Below are 23,272 nucleotides of genomic sequence, written 5' to 3' on the forward strand. Positions count from 1 at the left end.
AAGTGCCATACTGGCAAGTCAACATCTGAGAATGACGGTTGTTTTTTTTTTTTACTCAAAAACTTAATAATTAACACTTGGAAGTTGACGTCCAGTTTCAGTCACTTTTTCTACAAGATTCCAACATATGCATACATGCCCATCTTACAACAATCGCTTGTGTACTCATAGCAAAATAATTTCTGACTTGAAAAGAAATCATTTTTTGGCTGTGTTTCAATTTTAGGGAAAAAGTTGGGAACCACAATTATGCTGATATTTAAATACTGAACTCCGATGCGATGTAATGCACACAGCTATTAGGCAGAATGGAGCTATTGTACAATACCAATAGATGTGGGAGGAGTTAAAGCTGTACAATACCAATAGATGTGGGAGGAGTTAAAGCTGTACAATACCAACAGATGTGGGAGGAGTTAAAGCTGTACAATACCAATAGATGTGGGAGGAGTTAAAGCTGTACAATACCAATAGATGTGGGAGGAGTTAAAGCTGTACAATACCAATAGATGTGGGAGGAGTTAAAGCTGTACAATACCAATAGATGTGGGAGGAGTTAAAGCTGTACAATACCAATAGATGTGGGAGGAGTTAAAGCTTCACAGATACATACATGTAGAAACACAGAGTTCAAAAACTATCCCCTAGAACAAATTCTTAATTCAGTTATGTTTGCCTATGAGACTTGTTCTGTATGTGGCAGGCTGACTGTTCAAATGATAAAAATTCTAGTTGTATTACAATTAACCCTCAATTGCATCTCATGAAAACACATTTGGGGGGGTTTATCCCAAAACACAGGTCACCATGGATACCACATAATCCCACAATATTAACTTCCTAGAGGTGTAACAAGGTCCTGCGATACAATGTGGGATTATTAGGCCACATGAAAAAAGAATTAGTTTAGCATCAGCGCCCGCCTCAAAAAATCTTGGTTTTTTTTTCTTTAAAAGTTGTCTTTTCCGATATCCTTAGCTGTCCCCCGTAGATTCTACAATGCCCACACAACCTCGTGCACGCACATGTGACCTGAGTACATACACAATGTCATGTGCACTTCTGTGCACGAGTCTGAAGTGAATATGGCACATTCGTTCCATGGGTGCGGCAGTCCAGATCAGCATGCATACCAAAGTACATGTATTAAAAAAAAAAATCTCCTCCCTCCTCGTTTTTTTTTTGCAAATACAACTGATGCTGAACTATCTTTTTTTTTAAGTGGCCTTACGGCTGGTACAGCGCACAGCAGAAGCTGTACCGTCAGTGTTGGGACCAACAGACGTTTACTCAGGGGTCAGCCATACACGAGGAACATCTTTCCTCCTTAGAATTCCCTCAACATACCATTCTGCGATGAAATTAATCCACAAGGGCTTTTTCACCGATATTCAACAGGGGATTATAGAACTAATCCTGACTAATACTTCAGCTGACAAGTGGCAAAAAGTTGACCCTATTTTAAACGCTTTAAGATATCACACTGTCATTCATATCGCAATATGCGAGCTGCCTGAAAACTAGCATGACAGACCAAGGCCCCAACATGGCTCTACTTCCTTGGCATCTGAAAACAGGCTAGGTTCACGTGAGTGTAGCTAGATCTGTTTATTCTTCACTTTTTGAAGTACCGATTCCGTGTAGAGCTAAGAGTTAACTGGTTAAAAATACCAACAGCAAGAGAGGTCGGATGTTATTTGTTTCAAATGAAATGAACAATGAAAGCAGCTGTGGGCATTAATCAGTGGGTTGAACCTTTACGCACCGCATTCATACCGCAACAGATCTGCATTTTTTTTTCTTTATTTCCAATTTTACATTTTCCCCCAAAAAACCTCACGGGTGCAGCATCAATAGGGCAGGTTGGAAAGCAGGAATCCTTTTTTTTGCCTGAACACGAGTCCCATCAACACCCCATTAGTAAATGCACTGATATGTAATGCGGCACTACTGCATAATTCAGCACCTGTGTGTATTTTATCTTTGGCACTGACGTCATTTGTAATGGAAACCTCGGCAAAGACAAAGCCAATCAGGAAGTTACGATCATCCACATACAACGCTTACTTTCCTTCATTTTGTCGCCACCAGAAAATACCTCAATTAATTAGCTCCAGTCAGTAATGACTGCTCCTAATGTTTTTTTTCAATTTTAGAAAAGGGTCCACAGATGTAACATGGAATGGCATATTGGTAAACGCTATCCCACACAAATGGCCCGTTAGCCATTCTGCAACAACATGTCATTAAAGTTAATAAGCTTGTTCAACTTGTGCATACATGTTAATATTAAGCTTCGATCAGTTTCACTCGAGGAATCCTAGGATGTAAATTTACGTGAATGTAAGGGAACAATAGCAACAGGAGCCATACATTTAATTCTTTATAATTTAATTATAACGGAGGCATCTGGTGCATTCCAAGTTGGGGCCCAGATTAAAAAAGAAAACCAGGATGCAGTCTGAAATTTAAGAAGTGTACACTTGACATGTATTTCAAAAAGGGGCATGTGAAATTTTTCTGGTTACCCACTCCTGCAGTGATAGTTAAAAAAAAAAAATTGGCTGCAAGTGTCAAGTTTCGATGTGATTCTGCCACCTGCGTCTTACAATGCATTGCAGCTTACATTTGGCAGAAATGCAATGCAATGGTTTGAGAGGCTTATAGAGGCTTTGCCTGGCAGCCATCTTGCAGGGCAGTTCTTTTGTTCCACAGGGAAACCTTCTTTGTGCATACCCTATGAAACAAAAGCACTAGCCTGCCAGATGGCAGCCATGCAAACCCTCTATACACCATGCGTAAAGCACAGACCGTCATGAATTGCCATATGGCACTGATCTTCTGGATGTGCAAAAGCAAACCAAATTTATTTTTGCTGCTGGAAATATTTATACATGTACCCATACAATTGTTTTTGAAAATGATTTTAGAATTTTCAGCGTTGAAGGGCAAGTTGAGGATGGCTGTTTGCACCCCTCCAAGGGGGAAAATGTCACTGGCAATACCGTCCGTAGAAAACAGAGGTGAGTTAAACACCACACCATATCACACTCAGGATTGGTGTGTCTACCTACAGGACATAAACAGACAGCTACATGTGTGCTCTATCAGCTAACATGTACATGGAATCTATTGTCAGAGAATGGAGCCTCCATTAGGACAAGTCACAGCATGGTGAAGATTGCATCGGAAGCAGTGGAGTCTTTGAGAAAACAACTTGCCACAAGGGATATTTGTCACACGTCTTTAGGCAGCAATCCGGTTTTTCTAAGTCCTTTTTGCACTGAACTTTTCAGTGTGCGTGCATTTCCGGTGGTGTTCAGAAGCAGTTTGCTAGCACCGATTTTGACACAGGCTGCACAAGCAGATCTATCCTGTAGTGACATGTCGTGCTCTTTTGTGCTTACTAAGTGGCTTCCTTGCTCCATCAAAATCCAGCACGTAGTCTGCAGTGAATTAACGGCAGAGGTGCACACCCCCCCCCTTCAGCGGAAGTTATCCCCTTTCCCCTGGCCGTCTCCCATTTGGAATGTTGAACACAGCCCATGTTAAACCCACAGTATGCTGTGTGGTTCCCAGGGGCCTCCTCAGGAATTTCACCCAACTAACACCACGACCACCGGGAGGATCTGTCATTCTTTTCACAGGTCAGGACGACTCCATTTTGTTCAGATCGAAATGAGTAGCACCCTTGGATCACTGCAGCATGTTTGGAATTTGAAAGAGACAGAATGCCTACTAGCAGAGTAAAAAACTGCCACAGCAGGTCAGACTTGACAAGGAGAACACAGCAAAGCAGCAGGAAGTAAGGTCCACTAATCTACACAAGGAGGGAAGTCAAGACACACCACAGACATCTCGTCATTACCTGGGTGGTGTCCGCCTCCTCCATGGTCTTACTACCACCTTTGGAGGTTTCATACAGATGACTAGCGGGCTGAACAAACAAAACAAGTAACAGAATAAAACGAACATCTTTAAAGTCCCTTGTACGATTTTTGAACCTGGGGTTTATACAGACAGAAGGATGCTCAGTGAACAAGCTTGAAAGCTGAGGGCATCACATCTTCACAGATGCTACAGTACCCTCACGACATCGGTATAGTCCCCCGCCCACTCCCTCTCAGACAAATGCCTCGCACTCTGCATCAACCTTTAGCCAGACCATCGTCGCATCCCAGTGACAGCTGACACTGATATCGCATAGAACATGTGACATCAGTGTTGTCATGGAAACGAGAGGCCTGGCTCAGCCTCGTCATCATGTAATCACTGAGGGAGATATCATTTCCTCATTCCTTTTTTTTAAAGAAACGTCCAATTTAACAACCTAACATAAAAATTTCTAACAAAAAAAAGAGTCCTTTCGTACTTTCACCATTTTCTTAAGAAAACAGTTGCAGGTTGCCAGTGTGAAAACGGTGATGAAAGTATTAGTTACTCCCACACCTCAACAAATGATATGTCTGTTACAAGAAAGATAAACTTTTATGATTACAATGCCATAGAAAAGGATTCATTCTAATTAACATTTACCTCGTTTGAACACAGTTCAGCTAATAATGAAAAATTCTGTGAATACCTGGGATTCGAACCCAGAACATCAATTTTAGAAGGACCGATGCCTATCGCATAATGACTGGGTTACAACTCGCACAGCACCGTGGCAAATATATCCAAGGAGAAAATGAAACAAATTCCAAACTTTAAAATTCCTGACCATAAATAGACCGCAGACGTGCACAACCTGAACAGGTGCACTGCTAGTTGTCAGGCGTGCAAATTGGACTTTGACAAAAAAACCAAGATTCTAATCTATGCCAGACTTTTGTACACCGTTTTTCAATTCTCGATGGCATGAATGTCAAGTGAATAACGAGGAAATCAGCTGATCCGAGGAAAAAGTGATGGCTGAGCTGTGAAAGATGAGCCTCTCAAAATTATCAACAGCATGAACAAATACACTTGCAGATGAACAATCAGTAACTGTGCAACGGGGAACGAGACAGGTAGTTGTACGACGACCGAAGCATACCTTGTTCGTGGTGGGTGAGGTCGGCTTGGGCTGCTGTTTCTTCATCTTCACCTTCCTGACCGGGATGGCGGGCGCGTTGAGCGCGTCCATGAAGTTGGAGCTCTCGTGCACTTCTGGTCGGAAACAAAAAAAAGGTGGAATCCATACATATCGGAATTCTTGACGAGGTCCACAACCTCTGTGGGAGTGAAACGACTCCTCCCGAAAATGTCAACGCTGAGGTCTGCTTCCTCTGAGACTCGGTTGCCTGAAGAATATTTCAAACAATGTCTACAATGCAGTCTGGCCTTCTGAGACTATATAAGTTGCAACTGTGCTATTTCATGAGATGCAGAATGTTTCAGAAGAATTAAGAGGTAGGGGAGAAGATACTCACCGTCAGTTCGCAGTAAAATCTTTTGGTACATGTACAGTCATTTGCCAAAGTTTAAGACCACCTGGCATTTTATTGGCATTTCTGTCACTGGGCCTGCATTACATTGTCTCATTGACTGATAACATGTATTTACAGTGGTGCATAACATCGGTGTAGTGCTATATACCCATTTGAATGAGTTTTTTTTTAAAAGGCAGGTCTTGTATGACATTTTGTCTGTAAGGCACCTTGGGTAAAAAACGCCGATCCAGGTAGTCAGAAATAAAGGAGGGCACACTCGATATCAGATTCTTAACATTTCAAATCATGGAAATGTTGTCAAATAGCTGTTCAACCATGACACTGAGGTTACACATTGAAAATAAACATAAGTTGCCATGATTGATTGGTTTAAAGTTTAGTCTGTCTTCAGATTAATGCATTTTGCATTGGTGGTCCTAAACTTTTGCAAAAGACTGTAATCTTCTGTCCATCTGGTTCAGGCAGTTTCTCTAATTTTATATTCTTTGAAGAAGACACAAATCTGTAAGTTTTTGCTTAGTGTAGCAGGAAGCAATTTGGAACAGGTCCTTTCGAGTGCTACGCCTGGGTTTAATTTCCACTGCACGGGAGGGTAACGGCTCTGCATACTGAATACAAGACAACTATCCAGCAGGTTCAAATCTGACCTTATTTTGTCCAGCTACGGCGGAGGGGGGTGATTAGGACAGGACTGTTATGAATCAAACAAGATGTGCAAGAAAAAAAAAAAAGATCCAGGGAGCTAATTGTCTATCTTTGGGGTTGGGAGGGGGGGATGAAATTAAGGGGGCGGACTCACGTTTAGGTTTTGCAGGGATGAGCTTGACCTTGCCGTGGTTGTTACTGGCCGACGTAGACGTGCTTGTTGAGGATGATGCGGACGTCGTGTTTGAGGACGGCTTTCCGGGAACGGAGGACGGAGTGTCTAATTTGGGTTTCTTCTCCGGGGGGAGGAGAGACTTTCCAAAGATTGGACTGTCAAATTCAGGATAGAGAGAACACAAAATAATGTCCGAAAATCAAACAGGATTGTGAAATTGTGAGAGGCTTATGATATTCACAATGTGCAAGGAGAATAGGTTATTTTCAAGGTCAGTTGAAGGTTTTCAAGTTTCATCGTTCTGCCTGATAAGGAGCAAACCAGTGAAGAAAATTAGACACATTACCCTTCCCGTTTGACGGGCATTGCCTTGTCTCCTTTGGTGAGGGTTGGTGGAGCTTCAACTGGCTTCTTCTTGATCTTGATGGGCGGCAACGTTGACGCCTTTTCTAAACCTTAAGTTTCGTAATGGAGAAAGTATAAAATTTTCCTGGTGTGAATTGTGGTCATAGCGAAGGGAGACTTTGAGACGAGAAGTGGCAACAGACAAAGTGGTCCATTTCCACTGCTGTGTGTACGCTCAGAACTACACTACATGCCCTGAACTGTGCATGCAAGCTCAGAACTGACAAAAAGGACCGACTGATCTGCGGCCACCAAGCATCGCAAAGTCTCCTGTCAGAAAGCTTCCGACACACCTGATACCTGTTCAGAATAAACATGACTTTCACCTAATGTGGGATTTCGATCGGAACAAGTATGGTCCTGAAGACAAAAATGTTGATTTTGCTTCTTTCTGGACAGACTAAGGCCTTTGCCTACCTGTCGCCCTGAACTTGGTGTGGGCCGGTCTCTTGATCTTCGCCACTCTCGGTTTCTCCTCTTTCTCGCCAACTTTCCCTTCTTTCTCTGCAACCTCCTTGCCAACCTTGGACGGCAATTTCTCCGACTTGGGAGACTTCCCCTGCGAGGACAGCACTTTGCCCTTGGCGTCCGGGTCTGCTTTGCCGATGTTAACTTTCTTAGTCCTCTCATGATTGTTTTCCGATTTGGAACTCGCATTCTTCGCCATTTTGAGTTTTTTGGGAGTCGGGTCACCATCGCCGTCCTCTGCATCCTTCTCGTTCTCCCCCTTGGGAGTCTCCTTCTTGATGAGTTTCTTCTTCTTCTTCACGACCGAGGAAGCAGACGCGGGCTTGCCGTCGGCATTCTCGTGAGTTTGCTTGATGACTTTCATCCACTCTGAGACTACCTCTTCCGCCAAGGACTTCAACTCTGTTGAAAGATTTTTCAAACAGACGAAAAAGTTCAGCGGGAGGTTAACACCACCAATATACTTAGCACCAGCAAGGGACATGTGCTTCTGTCAGTACAGCCCATCAAACAATTTCTATGAACATAGTACTTTTACGGAAGTGCTTTGGTGGGGTTCAAACACATAACCTTCTGTCCACGAATCCAATCGACTTAAATGTGTCTTTGACATTTTTCTGAGGAATTCGACACTTGGAGAAGACTGAAAATTCCAAACATTCTCAAAATGAAAAGATTTTTTAAAAAATCACACCCATTTGGTGCCTCATAGTCAACTGATTAACCCTAACTCCCTCGAGTGATTTACTAGGAACCTTCCCCATCCTTGTAAATCCCAACACCAGATACTAAACCGTGCACATAAACAGCTCGCTCTGTTTATTTGTGGTACGCCTAATCCCCCATCAAACAAAAGTCAGTTTACAGTGCAGTGCCCATCCTAACAGATCCCAACAGGCCCAGGTGTTGGAGTATGAATGACTGAGGATTGTTAGGGTTATAAAATATTCAAATATTACTCTTAATACTAAGCACGATGTTCCAAGACCTCAACCACGTGTGGTTAAGTCCGACTGTGACTATGCTAGTGTGTTCTTTTTACGCACAAATGACTGGTAAACATGGAATGGTCACAACCAACTTACTTTCATCTGTTTCGGTTTTACTCATCTGTTTGATCATCTTGGCGGTATTGTTCTGGATAGGTCACAAAAGAAGAACAAAGAACCTTGTTGAAATGCCTGGCTACTGCTGCCGAGCTACCGGTAGATGGAAGCCTGGGGTTTGCAAACCTGGCCTAAGAGGCAGCGCTCGTGTTTGTGTAATATTATAGGGCTTCTACAGTCAAATTAGGCGTTTATACACATGCAGAAAAGCCATCAATGATTTGTGTGATTTCCCCAGAGAGATGCGCTGGCCCTAAGATTGTTTTATGGACGTGGCAAACACGAGTAAAAAGGATATAGTCCCTTGAAAGTCATACACAGCCAGTGATTTACATTTCTTTATTACGTTGCTGAATATAGATATGATAATTTGATCATCATACTGAGCTTCGGAAATGTGCTCATCTTTCTCTGAAAACAAGTGTATCATCAGGACGAGGGACCAATGCCATGCACGTGAATTGCTAAGCACAGGAAATGTTTTCTGACTGAATAACAGATTACCACCAAATGTAATGTAATATACATACTGCTTGTGACTAGTATACACACATTTGAGGGTGGATAGTTTACAGATATAACACAGTCTGAGAGTGGATAGTAAACAAATATAACATGGTTTGATGGTGGATAGTCGGAAAGGATTGGAAGTTGGTATTTCCTGAGGCGAATTTTATATTTTGGTTTTACCGTACTTTAGACACATTCAGTCGACAACTATTTCAGGAGTAAGGGAAAGGCACCATGTGCTAGTGCCTCCACCTGCTCATGTGAAGGGTACAAAGAGGGTAGTCAGGGTTACGCTCTCCAGTAATAATAACAATAATACTAGTAAACTTAAAATGCGCAGATATCAACATGACTGTTTTCAACTGCAAAGTCTAAAAAGCAAACAGTAAAAAAATAAAATAATAAATAAAGAAACTAAAAATGTATTTCACCTGTGTAACAATTCCATGAACTATCCCCGGGGACCAGTTCAGTACTGACATGTATTTGACTTGTGCGCAGACCTTCGTGTGCCCAGCGGGTAACCACCAAAAATAGCCACTGGCACACAATGACAATGGACCAGTGAGAGTTCAGCTCTCAATCTAGAATATGCATGACGTATGGAAATTCTCACTAATCCTATGCTTGGCAACTTAATTTGTTCAGCAACACTGGCTGCTAAGCAGCTCTGCGGAGTTGGGCTTGAGGCTCACCTTCTTCAGGATGTCGATGGTGACGGGAAGCTTTTGGAGGGCTTTCAGGAGCTCAGTCAGGAAGGCGATGTTGTTGGTCTCCTTGGCCTCCTGGAGCCACGTGTTGAGGAGCTCCCAACCTCCGTCCAACACAAAGCTGCAAGGAGGGTGAAAAACAGCGGGTTACAGTCAAGTACTCGTTTTGCAACCGCTACGAGCAAATCTTGGTTTGGCCTTGGCACAAGAGCCCAGTCTGAAATGTTCACAGGGTTCGGAGACCAATATAGATGTTAAAAAAGCTTTTTTCCCATATCATTATAAGTATTTGGTCCAAAAAAATAGAGAAAGTACTGTGGCTAATAAGCCAAAATAACTACAATTTAAACAAATGAAAATATTGTGACACGTAGAACTAAGATGACTGATATCTTGTCTTCAACCTTAACACATAGCTCAGCTCAATTACCTTTTGAGTAACGCTTCATCGCTGGTTGCCCGAAGAATGTTTATGTAGATGCAGCGACTGACAAGTTTTCTGGCTCCATTCATTAGGCTGTAATGCGAAACCACAACGAAATATAAGTCGATGCCGCCATTCAGACACCAAAATCCTCTTTTACAAATGCTTGCTGAATTGCATACACGAGAAGAATATTTACAGGCCAAAATATTGAATTCTCTGAATTATTATATGAATTATCATATTATTTACACTAGGAATTACACGGCTTAAAACAACTTCTCTTGCAGCAACTCTGCAAAGCTTAATTGTTATCCTGTTCTACGCTTGCAAAATTATTTTACATTTTAAACAGCCTGGAAAATTACAAAATCGGACGCCTTTCAGGATAAAAACAACTCCATACGTCAATATAAGATCTGGCAAGGGTGGTACATGTAAACAATGTTTCATTTGATAAACATTGAGAAGAACTTTCCCATACTATGTTCAGTCAACACTTCACCGAGGCTCATCAACGCCTACTTTGGTATTTACACAAATGCATATATCGTTCACCAACAACACACATGATCGGCCCAATGCATAAATGTAGATCGATGCCACAGGGCATTCAAAATTAGCATTTTTCGTGCTTTAAATTCAATTCTCCCCCCAAAAAGTAGATGGATGCAGATGCAAAAAAAAAATCAATTATGCAGTTGGACGAATATGTTTATTTGGACTTGTCAAAAACAAATGCTCAACTATACATATCAATCAAATGTCAAACTTGGGGAAAAAACAGGTTCTCTTCAAAAGCTTTGAAAAACCTACATGTTCACTGAACTTTTCCCGTTCAAACGTGTAACCGTCACACCCTTAAGACCTGGTTTACCGGTTAACTGACAGCAGAAGAGACTGAATAAATTATAATGACACATATCTGACCCTCTCTACAACTCCCAGCACAGGTTTGACAATTTTGAAGTTGACTCCTGAACTTAGCCTCAAATTCAGACGCCAAAAACAATATCCCTACTTTCCATTCTCTCACAAAAAGTTAGGTCAACGAAGAAAACAAATAAATGCAACCTTCAAGCATATATTTTTCTTGAAACCTAGAGGAGAGCTTGGTTGCGTAAACATCAACACAGGCATTTGAAGTTTCCATGTGAATTACATAACACTTAAACAGAATAATAAGGTACACAAACAGTAGGAATAGTTCTTCCACTTGTCCTTTCTCAACTTTACCATTTGTACTTTAAACAATGATATAAGTTCCCAAATGGGCATACACAAGACAATAATTCCACAATCACTTACAAAAAAATTAATCAATCAATTAAAGAGCATTCAAGATAAAGGTGAAGCCACAGACAATCTCTGTCCTTTACCGAAGAAATATTCGAGTCGGGCTCCAAAAAATTCTGCATACAGAGAAAAGCAACTGGAAAGTAAAACATACCCAGCTATTCTTGGGACTTGAGCCTTGTTCTTGATGGCTCCGTCGGCCGTCAGTAAAGGCCCAAGAGCCTTCAGCAACTGGTAGGGATCCACGGCATTAGACTGAGTAAACAAAAACAAATTGTATAATAAAATGAATTAAAGATTGAATAAAAGGCACAAACAGTGTATATTTTACTCCTAATTTATAAGACGCAAACTGCAAGGCAAGACCTGTTAATTTTGTTTGGCGAAACAAGTTTTAAATTACTTGTTGCCTGCTGAATGTTTTTCTTCACCCATTTTGTAGGATTCTTCACCAAAGCTTTTTGAACTGTTGGGTTAGAACGAATCTGAACAAATATCAATATGCAAATTTTTCAGCAGTATTATTTGACAAAATTGAAGATGAAGTCATATGAACTGGAACACAGACAAGGAAAATGTTCAGGTTTTCTAGTGTACGCGATGCAAAAGCCAACACCTTTACATGCCTATTTACTGTTTCATCATGCCAGATTTTAACTTTCTTCTTTTACAGGCATTGGTTCGCAACTTCACAAGAACCTGAACGAATCACCTCATTATTTTGGTACCATGCACACTTTGTGTGCCATGTTTAGTGGTGTCTATTGTCAATGTTATTATTTTCTTCATTTTACATTCACTTTTTTCCATGTGTATCGAGTTTCCAATATTTTTGCTATTGTGCAACAACTTAGCAAAACTACATCTTTTGCCATCAATTTCTCTGTTATTGGGAAGTTTATTATAAAGACGGACTGTACATTTACACATGGACTAAACGACTCAACAATTCTGCAAAGATTCAGCCAGTTGGCACCTGTTACTATTATGACCGCACCTTAAAGATAATTTCACATGAACTTGAGATTCAGTCTTCAAAATCCGTTGGAATTGTTATTTTCCATACAAATGCATTATTCTAACAAATAACTCGAGTAAAAGCTTATTTCAATCCCGGGGTTTCAAAAAACAAATATTTAGCACCTACTAACAGAGTAAATATTTTCTGGGATACATCTGACCTCATCATTTCATGGCCATTCAAGAACCTGTTTTTTTTCCTGTTAAATGTGTACACCCTTTAGCACCACCTACTTAGCGTGGACATTCGGTTTCTTGTAGTTCAAAAACTCTCATGAACTTTGACTCTACTTCTCCCCATACGGAAAAGATAACCCTTGACCCCCACAATGCCCCTAAACCTGCTTTTCAAAGAGGGGGAAACATTGCGTGGACTTGGGCAAGTCCAGTCTTTAACTCTTTGCAGTTTTTTACAGGGAAATCTTTCTTTCTCAGGTGCACACATGGAATAGCTTTCTTCTACATAGAAATAACAAACACAAGAACATCGTTTCTTTCTCAACTGGTTTATTCACAGCATATATGTACACATTATTTACACGGGTTGACACAGTAAATGTACATGTATATGCTCAGTACAACTTATACAGAAAACACTGTCGATTGTCTTTCCAAGCTGACTTTTACTTGATTTATGCACGTAACAGATTTAAGTAACGCATTTGCCTATGGATACAATGCGCTAAAATCTTGGTTCATTGGTCTGTTGAAGATAATGCATGAATACTCCAATACCGTGTAGTCTTTTAAGTAAAATAAAGATTCTGTTGTATGCAATTCACACACCCCACCCCCCACCTAACATATCTCTGCAGAGAACAAATTACTATCTTGTAAATGAATCCGAAACTCTGCTGTCACAGTTATGCCAAAAGCAAGAAATTTACATTTTACAAGTCTTATTGCATTTATAAAACGAAAACAGAAAATATAGATTGATGCTTTTGATGCCAAAAATTGTCTCTGCCAATGAAATCGGTCCCGCAGCAAACACAAACGATCAGCTGAGAACAATCAGCCAATCAAGTAATGAGCTTCAAAGAACTTCCCAGAAGAGATTTATTTCTTCCTACTGGAAGAATCATCATTGCCCTTACTACCTCAAAACATCACATTTGAGCATGTGCACCCATATGTTAATGCATCCTGTAAATAAGGATCTCACTACCAATAGCACAACACCCCCCCCACATACATCATTATGGCAACTTCAGCAACACTCTGCCTGTGGTTCAATGGAACAATCCATTACTGAAACAGGTGGATCCTTTTTTGACCATTCTATGTCAATGCGACGACAAGACCCCTTCAGCATCCCCCTCACAGCCTTGTCACCCACCCACTTTTAGCAGCTGTCAGTTTATGAAATGAATGACTAGAACCTTTTTCTATCACTTTGCCTTCCTAATTTTGCCAGCCATTTTCCATTACGGGTGAATAGATAATTCAAACCCCCACAGATTTTTATCCCATCTTCCCATATGGAAATGCCGAGTTTCATCTGTCCATAGCTCCTTTATCTTTAGGAGTTGGGGGGCTTTCTACGAATTCTTGTTCTTATCTTTCAATTATTCTGTACACAAATACGACTGGGTTTCGAGGCACAGACTTATTGCAACGGACAAAGAAATGACCACACCATACATGTAGCTTGTCTGGAAGTCAGTCTCATTCAGATATTGTGGCAATGAGTGAATTGCAAGACCACTGCCCACTCATGCGGAGGAAAATAATGACGTCTTGTAAAATATAGCCCCAATACATGATAGACGTGTGCACAAATTTGACATTTCAACACCAATACAGTTCAATGAATCATTATTGTTATCCAGCATATAACGGACGGCTGGAAATGTGCTATTCCATTTCACTGCCCCAACTGGTCATATGGAGGTGTCGTTGCACATATTGGAGTCCCGTTAACAATGGGTAACAGTGACCAGCCGATACATAGCAAATAAGCAAACGAAACAAATTAGGTGCAATTGTGCGTGTCTGTGTGTGGGGGGTGTGTGCATGTTAACTTGAGGGATGAATGAATTCTGGATGGCAATTGCAGGTGTAACACAGGTGATAATGCTACAATGTGTACATGTACGTTCCCCTCCGTCATTTCATCCCTTGAACACTTTCTTTTACCCACATTCCTCATCTCCATTATAGTCCAACCGATGTCAAACCGACTAAATTTACCAGGTACAGCTTGCAAAGAAAAGTTCAGGGCCTGGTAGATTTATCAAGTCATCCCCTGTCCGATGGATCAATCGCTGATTTTTATTTTCATCTAAGCATATCAGAAGGGCAAGTTTTCTTAAACGGAAAAAACTGTCTGAAGAAATATTTGGGCATGAAAGTCTGTCTAAATGAAAAGGAATGCTGACCGATTCTTTTATCTGAAAATTGGGGGAAACAGTTTTACAGAATGCAGTTTCAGTTTAGGCTTGCAACAAAATTGCTTGCCCCGGACTTAACTGCAAATGTTTCTATGAGCAAAAAACTCCTCTTCCCTTTGCTCTGAATTAATTTATTGAGCACAGTACTAGTGCATACATTCTAAAGATCCGTTTTGTTCAACTCTTTTTCAAAAGCAGAGCCAAGCAGAAAGTGTCTGTAACCGCTGGACCCCCAATCTTTATGCCCCCCCCCCACATCCCGATGCATAAATTTCAAGACTTGTGGTTTAAGATGGAATGTTCAGTTAGGTAAAAAATATACTCAGGCGTTGGATTGTGAAGGAATTACAGTAAAAAGTGGTACTTTTCAACAGAGCCAATCATTCCAGATTTCCATTTAAATTTCCAAGCCCAAAGCAGTTGTATCAAGGGGGTCTTTAACTTTTGTTTTCAAACAAGAGAATTCATTATTTTTTGTAGTCTTGGCTTTCCCTGTGTTGGTGTAATTCAACAATCACAGGAGAGGTGTGGCTCAAAAAACATTCGCTGCTGAATTCTCGGGACAGAAAATACATCTTTTGAAATGGACCCTGAAGTTAACATGTACATGTCTAAGAACTTTTTATGTAAACAAGTTTGATCAATTTTAGCTGAAGTTCCACATCCGCTGTCTATTGGAGAGTTTCAAAGCCATCACATACATGACAACAAAAACGTGAAATCTAGTTTGATTCTCCCCCTGCTCTAGCAGTTGGAATGTATTTCAAAATTTTTTCAAAAGGAATCTTTTTAATGGGAAGATGGCGACCCTTCCTTCCCCACTGAATTTCTTCAAATGTCCCCCCAAAATATTCTGTTGCAAAGAATTTGCTTGTACGCAGATAATCCCGTGCCTCTCATATATTTTATTACATTCTCCTGCGGAACATTTTTATTCTTTAGGAAAAAGCAAAAAGCACACAGATACCGCACTGACTGAAGACGACTTCTCGTGGGCAATAGAGGGCAAGACAAAGAGCAACGGTCAGTAAAGCAGTCCAGAGCTCCTCAAGGTCCAGTTCAGAACATATAGGCCTCCATTCGTGTCCACAGGAGCGTCATCCGAGCCCAAGAAACTAATGCTGCCGATGGCTAGCCTCCTTCCAAAGCAAGACAAACGGAGGGCAAATTCCCTGGTATGAATCCACTTCATCAAGCCCAGTTACTTCGGCAGAGTTCAGAGCAGAATCCCGTCCACTATAAATCCTCACGTATGCGTAGCACTCTTTTCCGGTTGGGTTGCAGCTGCTGTGTACAAGTAATCCTATCGTGAATCCTAACTTGCATCCATTCAAGGGGTTGCGTCGCTGTTCGGGACTCAAACCAAAATTTTAAGTGAAACCTTTGTCCTACATGTACTGCATGTGAACTGAGGCCTTGGAAGTTTTCTTTCCTGGGTCAATCCACGCCAAATCAAACACCAAGTTTAAGCCCACAAACTAATTAATCATTTGCAAATACCACAGCAAAAAGTCATTATTCAACATGAAGTCAAGCTACATGATCTTTGACCTTTGACTCCTCGGGAGCTGCAAAATCCATTTTTTTAAATGTTACCAAAAGACAGTCGAGGGTATACTCATTGTGCTTGTAAAACATGGAAAATGGATCTCATGGCTTTTGGGCTGGAATAAGAACAGTCAAGTCAAACTCCATTAAACTGTACACAGTTGTTTGTGCACCTGCAAATGTGTACGCACATACATGTGCTCACATGATCACAACTTTTTAGGCATATGACCAAAAAAATCTCTGTAAATTCGAAAATGACAAATCTGTGAGACTGATATTCAAAAGTGTTTGATTTGACCTGGAGTGGCCCTCTTTTTGTCTTAACAAAGGAGCCTGTGGGACACCAACTGAATTGAACGTCTAGACAAAGACGAGCACCCATGATGTAGTCACTGTGCTCGCAGTCATGTTGGGGTGTTTTCAGATCTGTGAGATTGCTTGATTCGGTTGATCTGTGACAAAATCTGTTTGGTCACCTTTTTTTGACATTACGAACTGTGGCAGATTACTCTGAAAGGGTGAGATAGTGGCAGATTTCATCCAGGACCAACTCTCTATATCTATTCCTGTATAATCTAACTGCAATGCATGTACGGATGTCAGTCCACTCGTCCAAATTTAAAGAGGAGGACCAACTGCTGGGCAGGAGGATTCCGATCAGTCACTTTCTGGAAGTCATTTTTTGGATAACTAAACCAAGTAAAAATCTCGAAAATGATTCATAAAGATGTACATTTCCTGAAACCAGACCCTACAGAAGACAACAGCTTCTGATGGCAAATGATGTTACACAGAAAATGTATACAGACTCACTCAGGTTTTATCAATACTGCATTACATGTATATGCGTCAACATGTACGCGCACCTGTTTTCCAGTATCACGGTGCAGTGTGGGTTTTTTGTGTGTGTGTGTGTGGAAACGTAACTTGAAATGTATCAGAAATTGTAAGTTAAAAAGTTGCTGACTGCGTAGTGAGGACCTAAATGGAACTGTTTTCTTATTGGACAGGAAATAATTACCATTTTCATATAAAAGATGAATAAATCTGTTCTGGATCTGAACTGAACGTCACCCCGGTGTGGGGGGGGGCTGTATCTGCAGGGTACAGACAGGGAGAGAAAAAAAAGAAGAGAACAGAAAATCAGTACCAAAATAAGTAACAACATCAAAGTTTTAGCCAAAAAAAGTGTTCCAGTATACGATTGTTGCCTTCTGTGCAGGGGACCATGGTGTTTTGTACACCTGCTGGGGTAAATAAATGCAGCACCCAAGGCAAAGCCAAAGGTGCCATTTGCCCCCGAGGGAGTACAAAACCCATGGCCCCCCCCTCCCCTGTCACAACAGGCAACAACTGTTTTGTTACACCACTGACTTTATGAATGCAAGGAATGAAGTGAAATACGTGTTACTGCGCCACAACTTTTTCACCTCACTGAAATTGTCTTCACTAAGAAAACTGCTGAAGTGGACGAATTCAACTCAATTGAACATTTTGTCTTCACATTTCTGAGAATATTTTCGAGAAAGCTATCTTATTCTGTCATGGGTAAGACCCATTAGTTGGGGGGGTCTCCTTTGGCCCTATCATGCTAATCATTTCAGAATTCAGAACCATATTCACACACGCACAGAATGTTCCACAGTTTTCTTCGTGCCAAGACCGTCCTGCACAAAAGTCAAATTTCTCTCCTCATTTTCAGAAGAGAAAATCTTTTCTTGAAAAGACCTGCTGTCATCTGCCAAAATTCTCGACCAATAAAAATTTGCAATCTATTACCATGGTATGACACAGTCTGTTGGACATCATGTGAACTGTTTAGCATATCTGTAGAAACAGCTATCTGTAACTTGGACCCCTTGGTTTTCAATTCCAAGTGAACCTGAACACCCCATTTTCAAATACTGGCTAAAAAAAAAAACCTTGAACATAAATGTGCGACACTCCAACCTGAAAAAACTTGCTTTTTTTAACAGGGGTGTGAGTGGCCACTTAAAATTAAAGCTGAAAACAGCGAGCAAAAAGCCGGAAGGTAAAAAGTTCCCATACTTCTGCACAGTCCAGGCGTACAAAATATTGAAATTCAGGGTCAACATCTACACAAAAAAAGCCGAAATCAGCTAAAAATCTGAATTCTCACATCCCTGTTTTATACAGTGATGCATGTCAATTTTAACAAAATCCTGTGCACTGACAGATTTGTCGTGAAAATTAACACACACACACACATGCATAACATGAGTGGGCAAGTGAAACCATCAATTGGGGAAATGGGGTAATTCGTTAGTAACCTGAAAGTTTGCTTTCATAAGATGCACAATTTCTACAAGCTGTTCATAAAAACAAGGCTGTACAAATATACAAGTTACTACGGTCATCCAGCTTAGGCATAATGCAATTCTAATTTGATGGAGTAATCATTCCTCCACCAAACTCCTAATAACCTGACACTTGACCTGGACAAACAGCCGTCACCCAATTATGCAACTTTCCTGCATTTGATTGAATTAAAAAATAGCATTCATGATATACACCATCAGTATACACTGTGATATAAGACCAAAACGGCATTAAGTTGCAGCTATATGTAGATGACATTATATATGCCTTCTGGTTTTTGGTTTTAAATAAGAGCAACAAGGAAGCTCCCATTTAGGCAATTTCTGAGAAACCTACACACGCATCGCTGTAAATCCAAACCATTAAAAGTAGGAAGTTCACTTCCTGACAATTTCAGGCTTTTACTTTTACGTTTTCATTTTCTGATTTTTTTTTGTGTAGCTTGAGCGATGGGGGGGGGAGGGTGATGTGGCATGGCATGAGATGACTGAGGCAGATGGATCACATCTGTCATTACTTCAGAAGAGGTTTGTGCCATTTTGAAAGGACAAGTGAGGATTCAGGGAGTTCATATCATCCCCCCCTCCCCCAAAGTTCTGGGGAATTAAGATCACGTAGCCAGACCATTCCTTTAAACTAGCTGTCCCATCCAAACCGGATTATTAACCCTGAAAGAGCTGGGTTATTTTCGACACAAAATTGGCGTTAAAATGACCTCGAAGTGTTAACTGAAGAAAAAACTCCTAAAGGCTTGGCCTGTGGGGGAAAAATGCACTGTATGTGGGCGGGGGGGGTGTGGAATCTGCCTCCCCCAACCCCTCTTTTAGGGTTACATCTATCATTTATGATTAATTATACACTTCAACCCTAATCCCATTGAGTTCACTCCAGTTCCCGCTGAAAGCAACCCGCCTGAGAATAAGCATGTTTTGCTGCAGCAGAATACAATGCCGGATCCTGTCGTACTGTGCAGTGTACAGGATAAGCACCTGCCTTAAACCCTATCAAGTCACGCGGTGTATTCTGCCACCTGTACAAACGGCTAATTGATGCAGAAACATAAATAACTCCTTCACCATTGACGTATCATGTTGTCTTCAGCAGGGATGGTGAAAGCACAACATGGTCAATAATTCTCCACTAGCTACAAAAAAAATGTGCCACTGATTCCCGCAAAGCACTGGACTTTGAGAATTAAGGAAGGTACTGGTAAATATGCAAGGAAGTTAAGGTAACGGCAGAGGACATTTCATATGATCTTCTTAATAAGTTTTTTTTCGGGGGGGGGGGGGGTTGGGGTCCCTTAGCTTATCATAGATAAATTTATTGATTTTCGCAGCTGCAGACTATAAAGGAAGGCTATGAATAGACTGATGTCGATAATGATGACAAATATATTTCATATGGGATATTTTTTACAAGAAACTGGTTCAGGCATTCAGTGAGCTATCAGCGACAAAACTTACGTCAAACATGCTTTAACTAATACATAAAAATCAATTTTCCAACTGCAGCATGTAGGCCTATGGTACAGTATGTGCAAGTCTGTGATGGAAGACACTACAAGACAAGTGCTAACCAGTGTGACCATCAAGGCTCAATTTGGAGGCGACAGCAATTCGGTCCAATCCTTTCTAAACCCAACCATGCTACACACCTATAAAGATATCACACTGTGGCCAAGGTCTATTGGACTCTGAATTGACTAATGAAGAAGACGACCCTGTTCAACATGTTGTATGGTTGGATCCAACAGCAGAGAACGAGAAACCCACCGCAGAAGTTAAGGTTAGTCAGAGTACTACTGCAAAATTTGCGATTTTTTAGTTCGCTGATTTCTTCTTTAAATATAATTTTAAAATTCCTAATCCACATAACAGAGGCCCTCTGAGTGTGACTTATTGGGTTTAAGAATGGCTTCCAAACTAAGCATTTCAATTGATAAATTTGCTTTGCTTCTGTTTGGGAATAAAAAAAAGGTGGAACAGTGTCTATACTTTTAAAAAGATAGTCTGAAATGGTCCACAAATTGAACATGTACATAAAAGTAAATTTCCTCATTAAAGTCTTCATAAACGGGCCAAACTGCAAAACCTTTTGCAGAATATCTACAGAAAAACAGATATTCTCTTGTACAATTAGGTTGGATGTCACATTAACATCTATCAACATTTGTAGTGAAAATAACTGTCCATTCCCCTATACCCATGGCATGTATGCAGGGTTGTGCCAAATATATGAATATTCCATCGATTATCGAATATTTGAATATTATTTTCGGAATTTGAATATTCGAATGCAAAATTCATGAAAAGGGAGGGAGAATTTTCTCTTTTTTTAAATGAGAATACTTGCCCTACGGAGGCTTGTTTCAAGCAGATTCAAATTAAAAAAGAAATCATATGATCTAAAACATAAATTATTCAGTAACCCTTACCCCCTACGGAGTACATACAAGTAAAATCGTATTGAAATTGGAGGATTTGGGACTGTTAGGGTTAATCTTGCTAAATTGTTGCTGGAGACACTCCTTGACGTGAGAAGCTATTATAGTAATTATAATGTACAATTGTGTGCATTATTGCAACTGATCTTGGTTTGTTCATCAACAATGTGCCAATCGGTACAACCAAATATTCGGATATATTCAATCAAACTGAGAGTTGAATATTCAAATAGTGAATTATTCAAACTGACTCAGCCCTACATGTACACGTATGACTCCAGCTAATGTAAAGTACATCCAGGTTTCCCACAAATTCTACATGCATGGAACTTATGATTTCCAACAATTGTGCTGCCAACAGGAAAAGCTGCATATTACATGTACCACAATGAACCTTGGATTTTACAGAGTAGGAACAGCATTAAAACACCAAGGCATTTTCAATTCCAAAACTAAAAAATCAGAATGCCATCTTCGTGTTAAACAAAAGACAAATACACTAGACTAGCTCTCCTTTGTTGCACACCTTCATTTACGTTGTTAATCACTGTACTAGATACCAAGTTTTTCGCTTCACAAAGTGCATTTTCTTACACAAACTTATCACCAAAACCAGTCGTGTTGACTTGCATATAACAGTGAAAATACATATATTTTGATTTTGTGTTTAGTAATATGAAAATGCACACCCTTATCGCATCATTCATTAGCACATCATTCTGTCATGGCTCCCGACTACAGGTAGGTTATAAATAAAAGCATATTTCACTCCTGTAACATGTCGGTAAATAAGTTACAAAACAGTTGACAGAACAGGATTCCATACATGGGCATATCACTGGCCTTCCCCTGCCGTGGCATATCAGCCATCTGAAAGCCATAGAATACGTCTGAAAAACATCAAATTTGGCAGGGATAATATTGAATCATTTACACGGAATAAAGTTAGAAGACGGTGCTTTTCAGACCAGTCTGATAGAGTTCGTGCACAGAGTGTCAAGTGCTGTTCAGATATGGAACTCTTTCCCAGCGGATTGCTACTCGGTATCTTGTACATGTATGTACTTTTCACAGTTTTATTCTCCTTTGTTTAGTCATGGTTTAGTACTATAGACTTCTAGACTTAACAAAGTTCCTGGGCAAGTGCAAAGAAAAACAAAACACAAACAAAACAAACAACAGGGGAAGACAATTTTCTTCATAAAACTGCTTAAATTTACTTCAACAGAAACAGACAAATTACATGCTACATGACAGATACATGAAACTCGTAATTTCTTTTCTTTTTTCGAGTCAACATTCACAAGAAAAAAACTATGCAACAGAACAAGTAAAAACCTAACAAGAAGGTAAAAGCTAATAATAAGCCCGCCTCATTTGAAATATTGAACTTATTTCTCTTTCAAATCATTTTTTTCTTTTAGATTTGGAGGAACACATCTCTACATACATGTAGAGTCCCCTCCTATGAAAATGACCACGAGGCCCACAGAAACCGCTGCCCAATCACCATGCTTCAGGTCATGTGACCGCACATGGCGGTATATGGCACACACACCGTGCATGTACAATGCAATTAATGGTTCCCAGACAACGCACGGCGACAAACGTACCCGCGCTTCCCCGGCCCCGCAGATTCCACAAACAGAAACACTGACACAGTTCCCCCCTTACAACTCAACACAAACCGCCTAAAGAGAAAAAAACACAACCAGTTTTCACACAAATAACCAAATGAATACTTACTGTTGGGGTCACACGATAACAAACTTTAAAAGCTTCCTTTTAACAAACGAAAAATCGACACGAAACACCGCGGTAACTTACATTTTTTTCCAACAGTCCCCCTGCAGGATCTGGATGACGTTCCCGGCACAACCGGGTGCGAGAGCACGCCGAACAAACCTCTTTTCTTTAACAATGCTTGGAAATACACTCCTAGATTTACATTGTACTTGTTTCAGACACCAAGGGGATCTTGCCAACTAGTTTTACATACTTAGTACGTCAGCAAGGGGACATTTCCAGGTCGAAATTTTAAACTTATGGCTCAACGTATGGCCTCACTTTTTCAGCAGAAAAATGACGCCCGCCATGTTTTTCTCTCAAGCCACGAAAACTCCTGTGCATTTCCCCTTTACTTTCTTGTAATAAACTGCAAACAAATTTGTGCAAAAGGATGTGAAACAATGTCTATAAGTCACCAGTCGTCACTTGGTGGACAACTGAAAGTTTGAATATATCGATAGAAGGTAATATTTGGGATTCGAATTTTCTCAACGAGGCCAAATAAATTCTCTCGTGCAACGACAAAAACGACTGACTGCTATCTGCGTATTTATACGCATGCG

The 23,272-nt window shown here is 40.5% G+C and overlaps 1 protein-coding gene across 4 annotated transcripts in view; it reads right to left on the bottom strand.

The window, feature by feature from the left end:
• Positions 1 to 23,272, bottom strand: part of ppp1r10 (protein phosphatase 1 regulatory subunit 10) — a 54,766-nt gene that overhangs the window by 11,702 nt on the left and 19,792 nt on the right. For 3 of the 4 annotated variants that reach the window (XM_087143673.1, XM_087143672.1, XM_087143674.1), the window contains 10 exons: positions 17,157 to 17,232; positions 11,326 to 11,426; positions 9,882 to 9,968; positions 9,437 to 9,572; positions 8,211 to 8,262; positions 7,075 to 7,527; positions 6,599 to 6,707; positions 6,232 to 6,407; positions 5,036 to 5,148; positions 3,869 to 3,937 (listed from right to left, as the gene is read on the bottom strand). In XM_087143673.1, coding sequence (XP_086999799.1) covers positions 3,869 to 3,937; positions 5,036 to 5,148; positions 6,232 to 6,407; positions 6,599 to 6,707; positions 7,075 to 7,527; positions 8,211 to 8,262; positions 9,437 to 9,572; positions 9,882 to 9,968; positions 11,326 to 11,426; positions 17,157 to 17,165 — 1,305 coding nt within the window. In that variant the 5' untranslated portion in view covers positions 17,166 to 17,232. Of the gene's footprint in view, positions 1 to 3,868; positions 3,938 to 5,035; positions 5,149 to 6,231; positions 6,408 to 6,598; positions 6,708 to 7,074; positions 7,528 to 8,210; positions 8,263 to 9,436; positions 9,573 to 9,881; positions 9,969 to 11,325; positions 11,427 to 17,156; positions 17,233 to 22,748; positions 23,269 to 23,272 lie in introns of those variants that run through there. The other variant, XM_022229360.2, reaches the window with a different exon arrangement.

The sequence above is a fragment of the Acanthaster planci genome, linkage group LG11 (assembly GCF_054643075.1).
Source record: "Acanthaster planci isolate LZ-2023a linkage group LG11, COTS_SCS, whole genome shotgun sequence".
Lineage (NCBI taxonomy): Eukaryota > Metazoa > Echinodermata > Asteroidea > Valvatida > Acanthasteridae > Acanthaster > Acanthaster planci.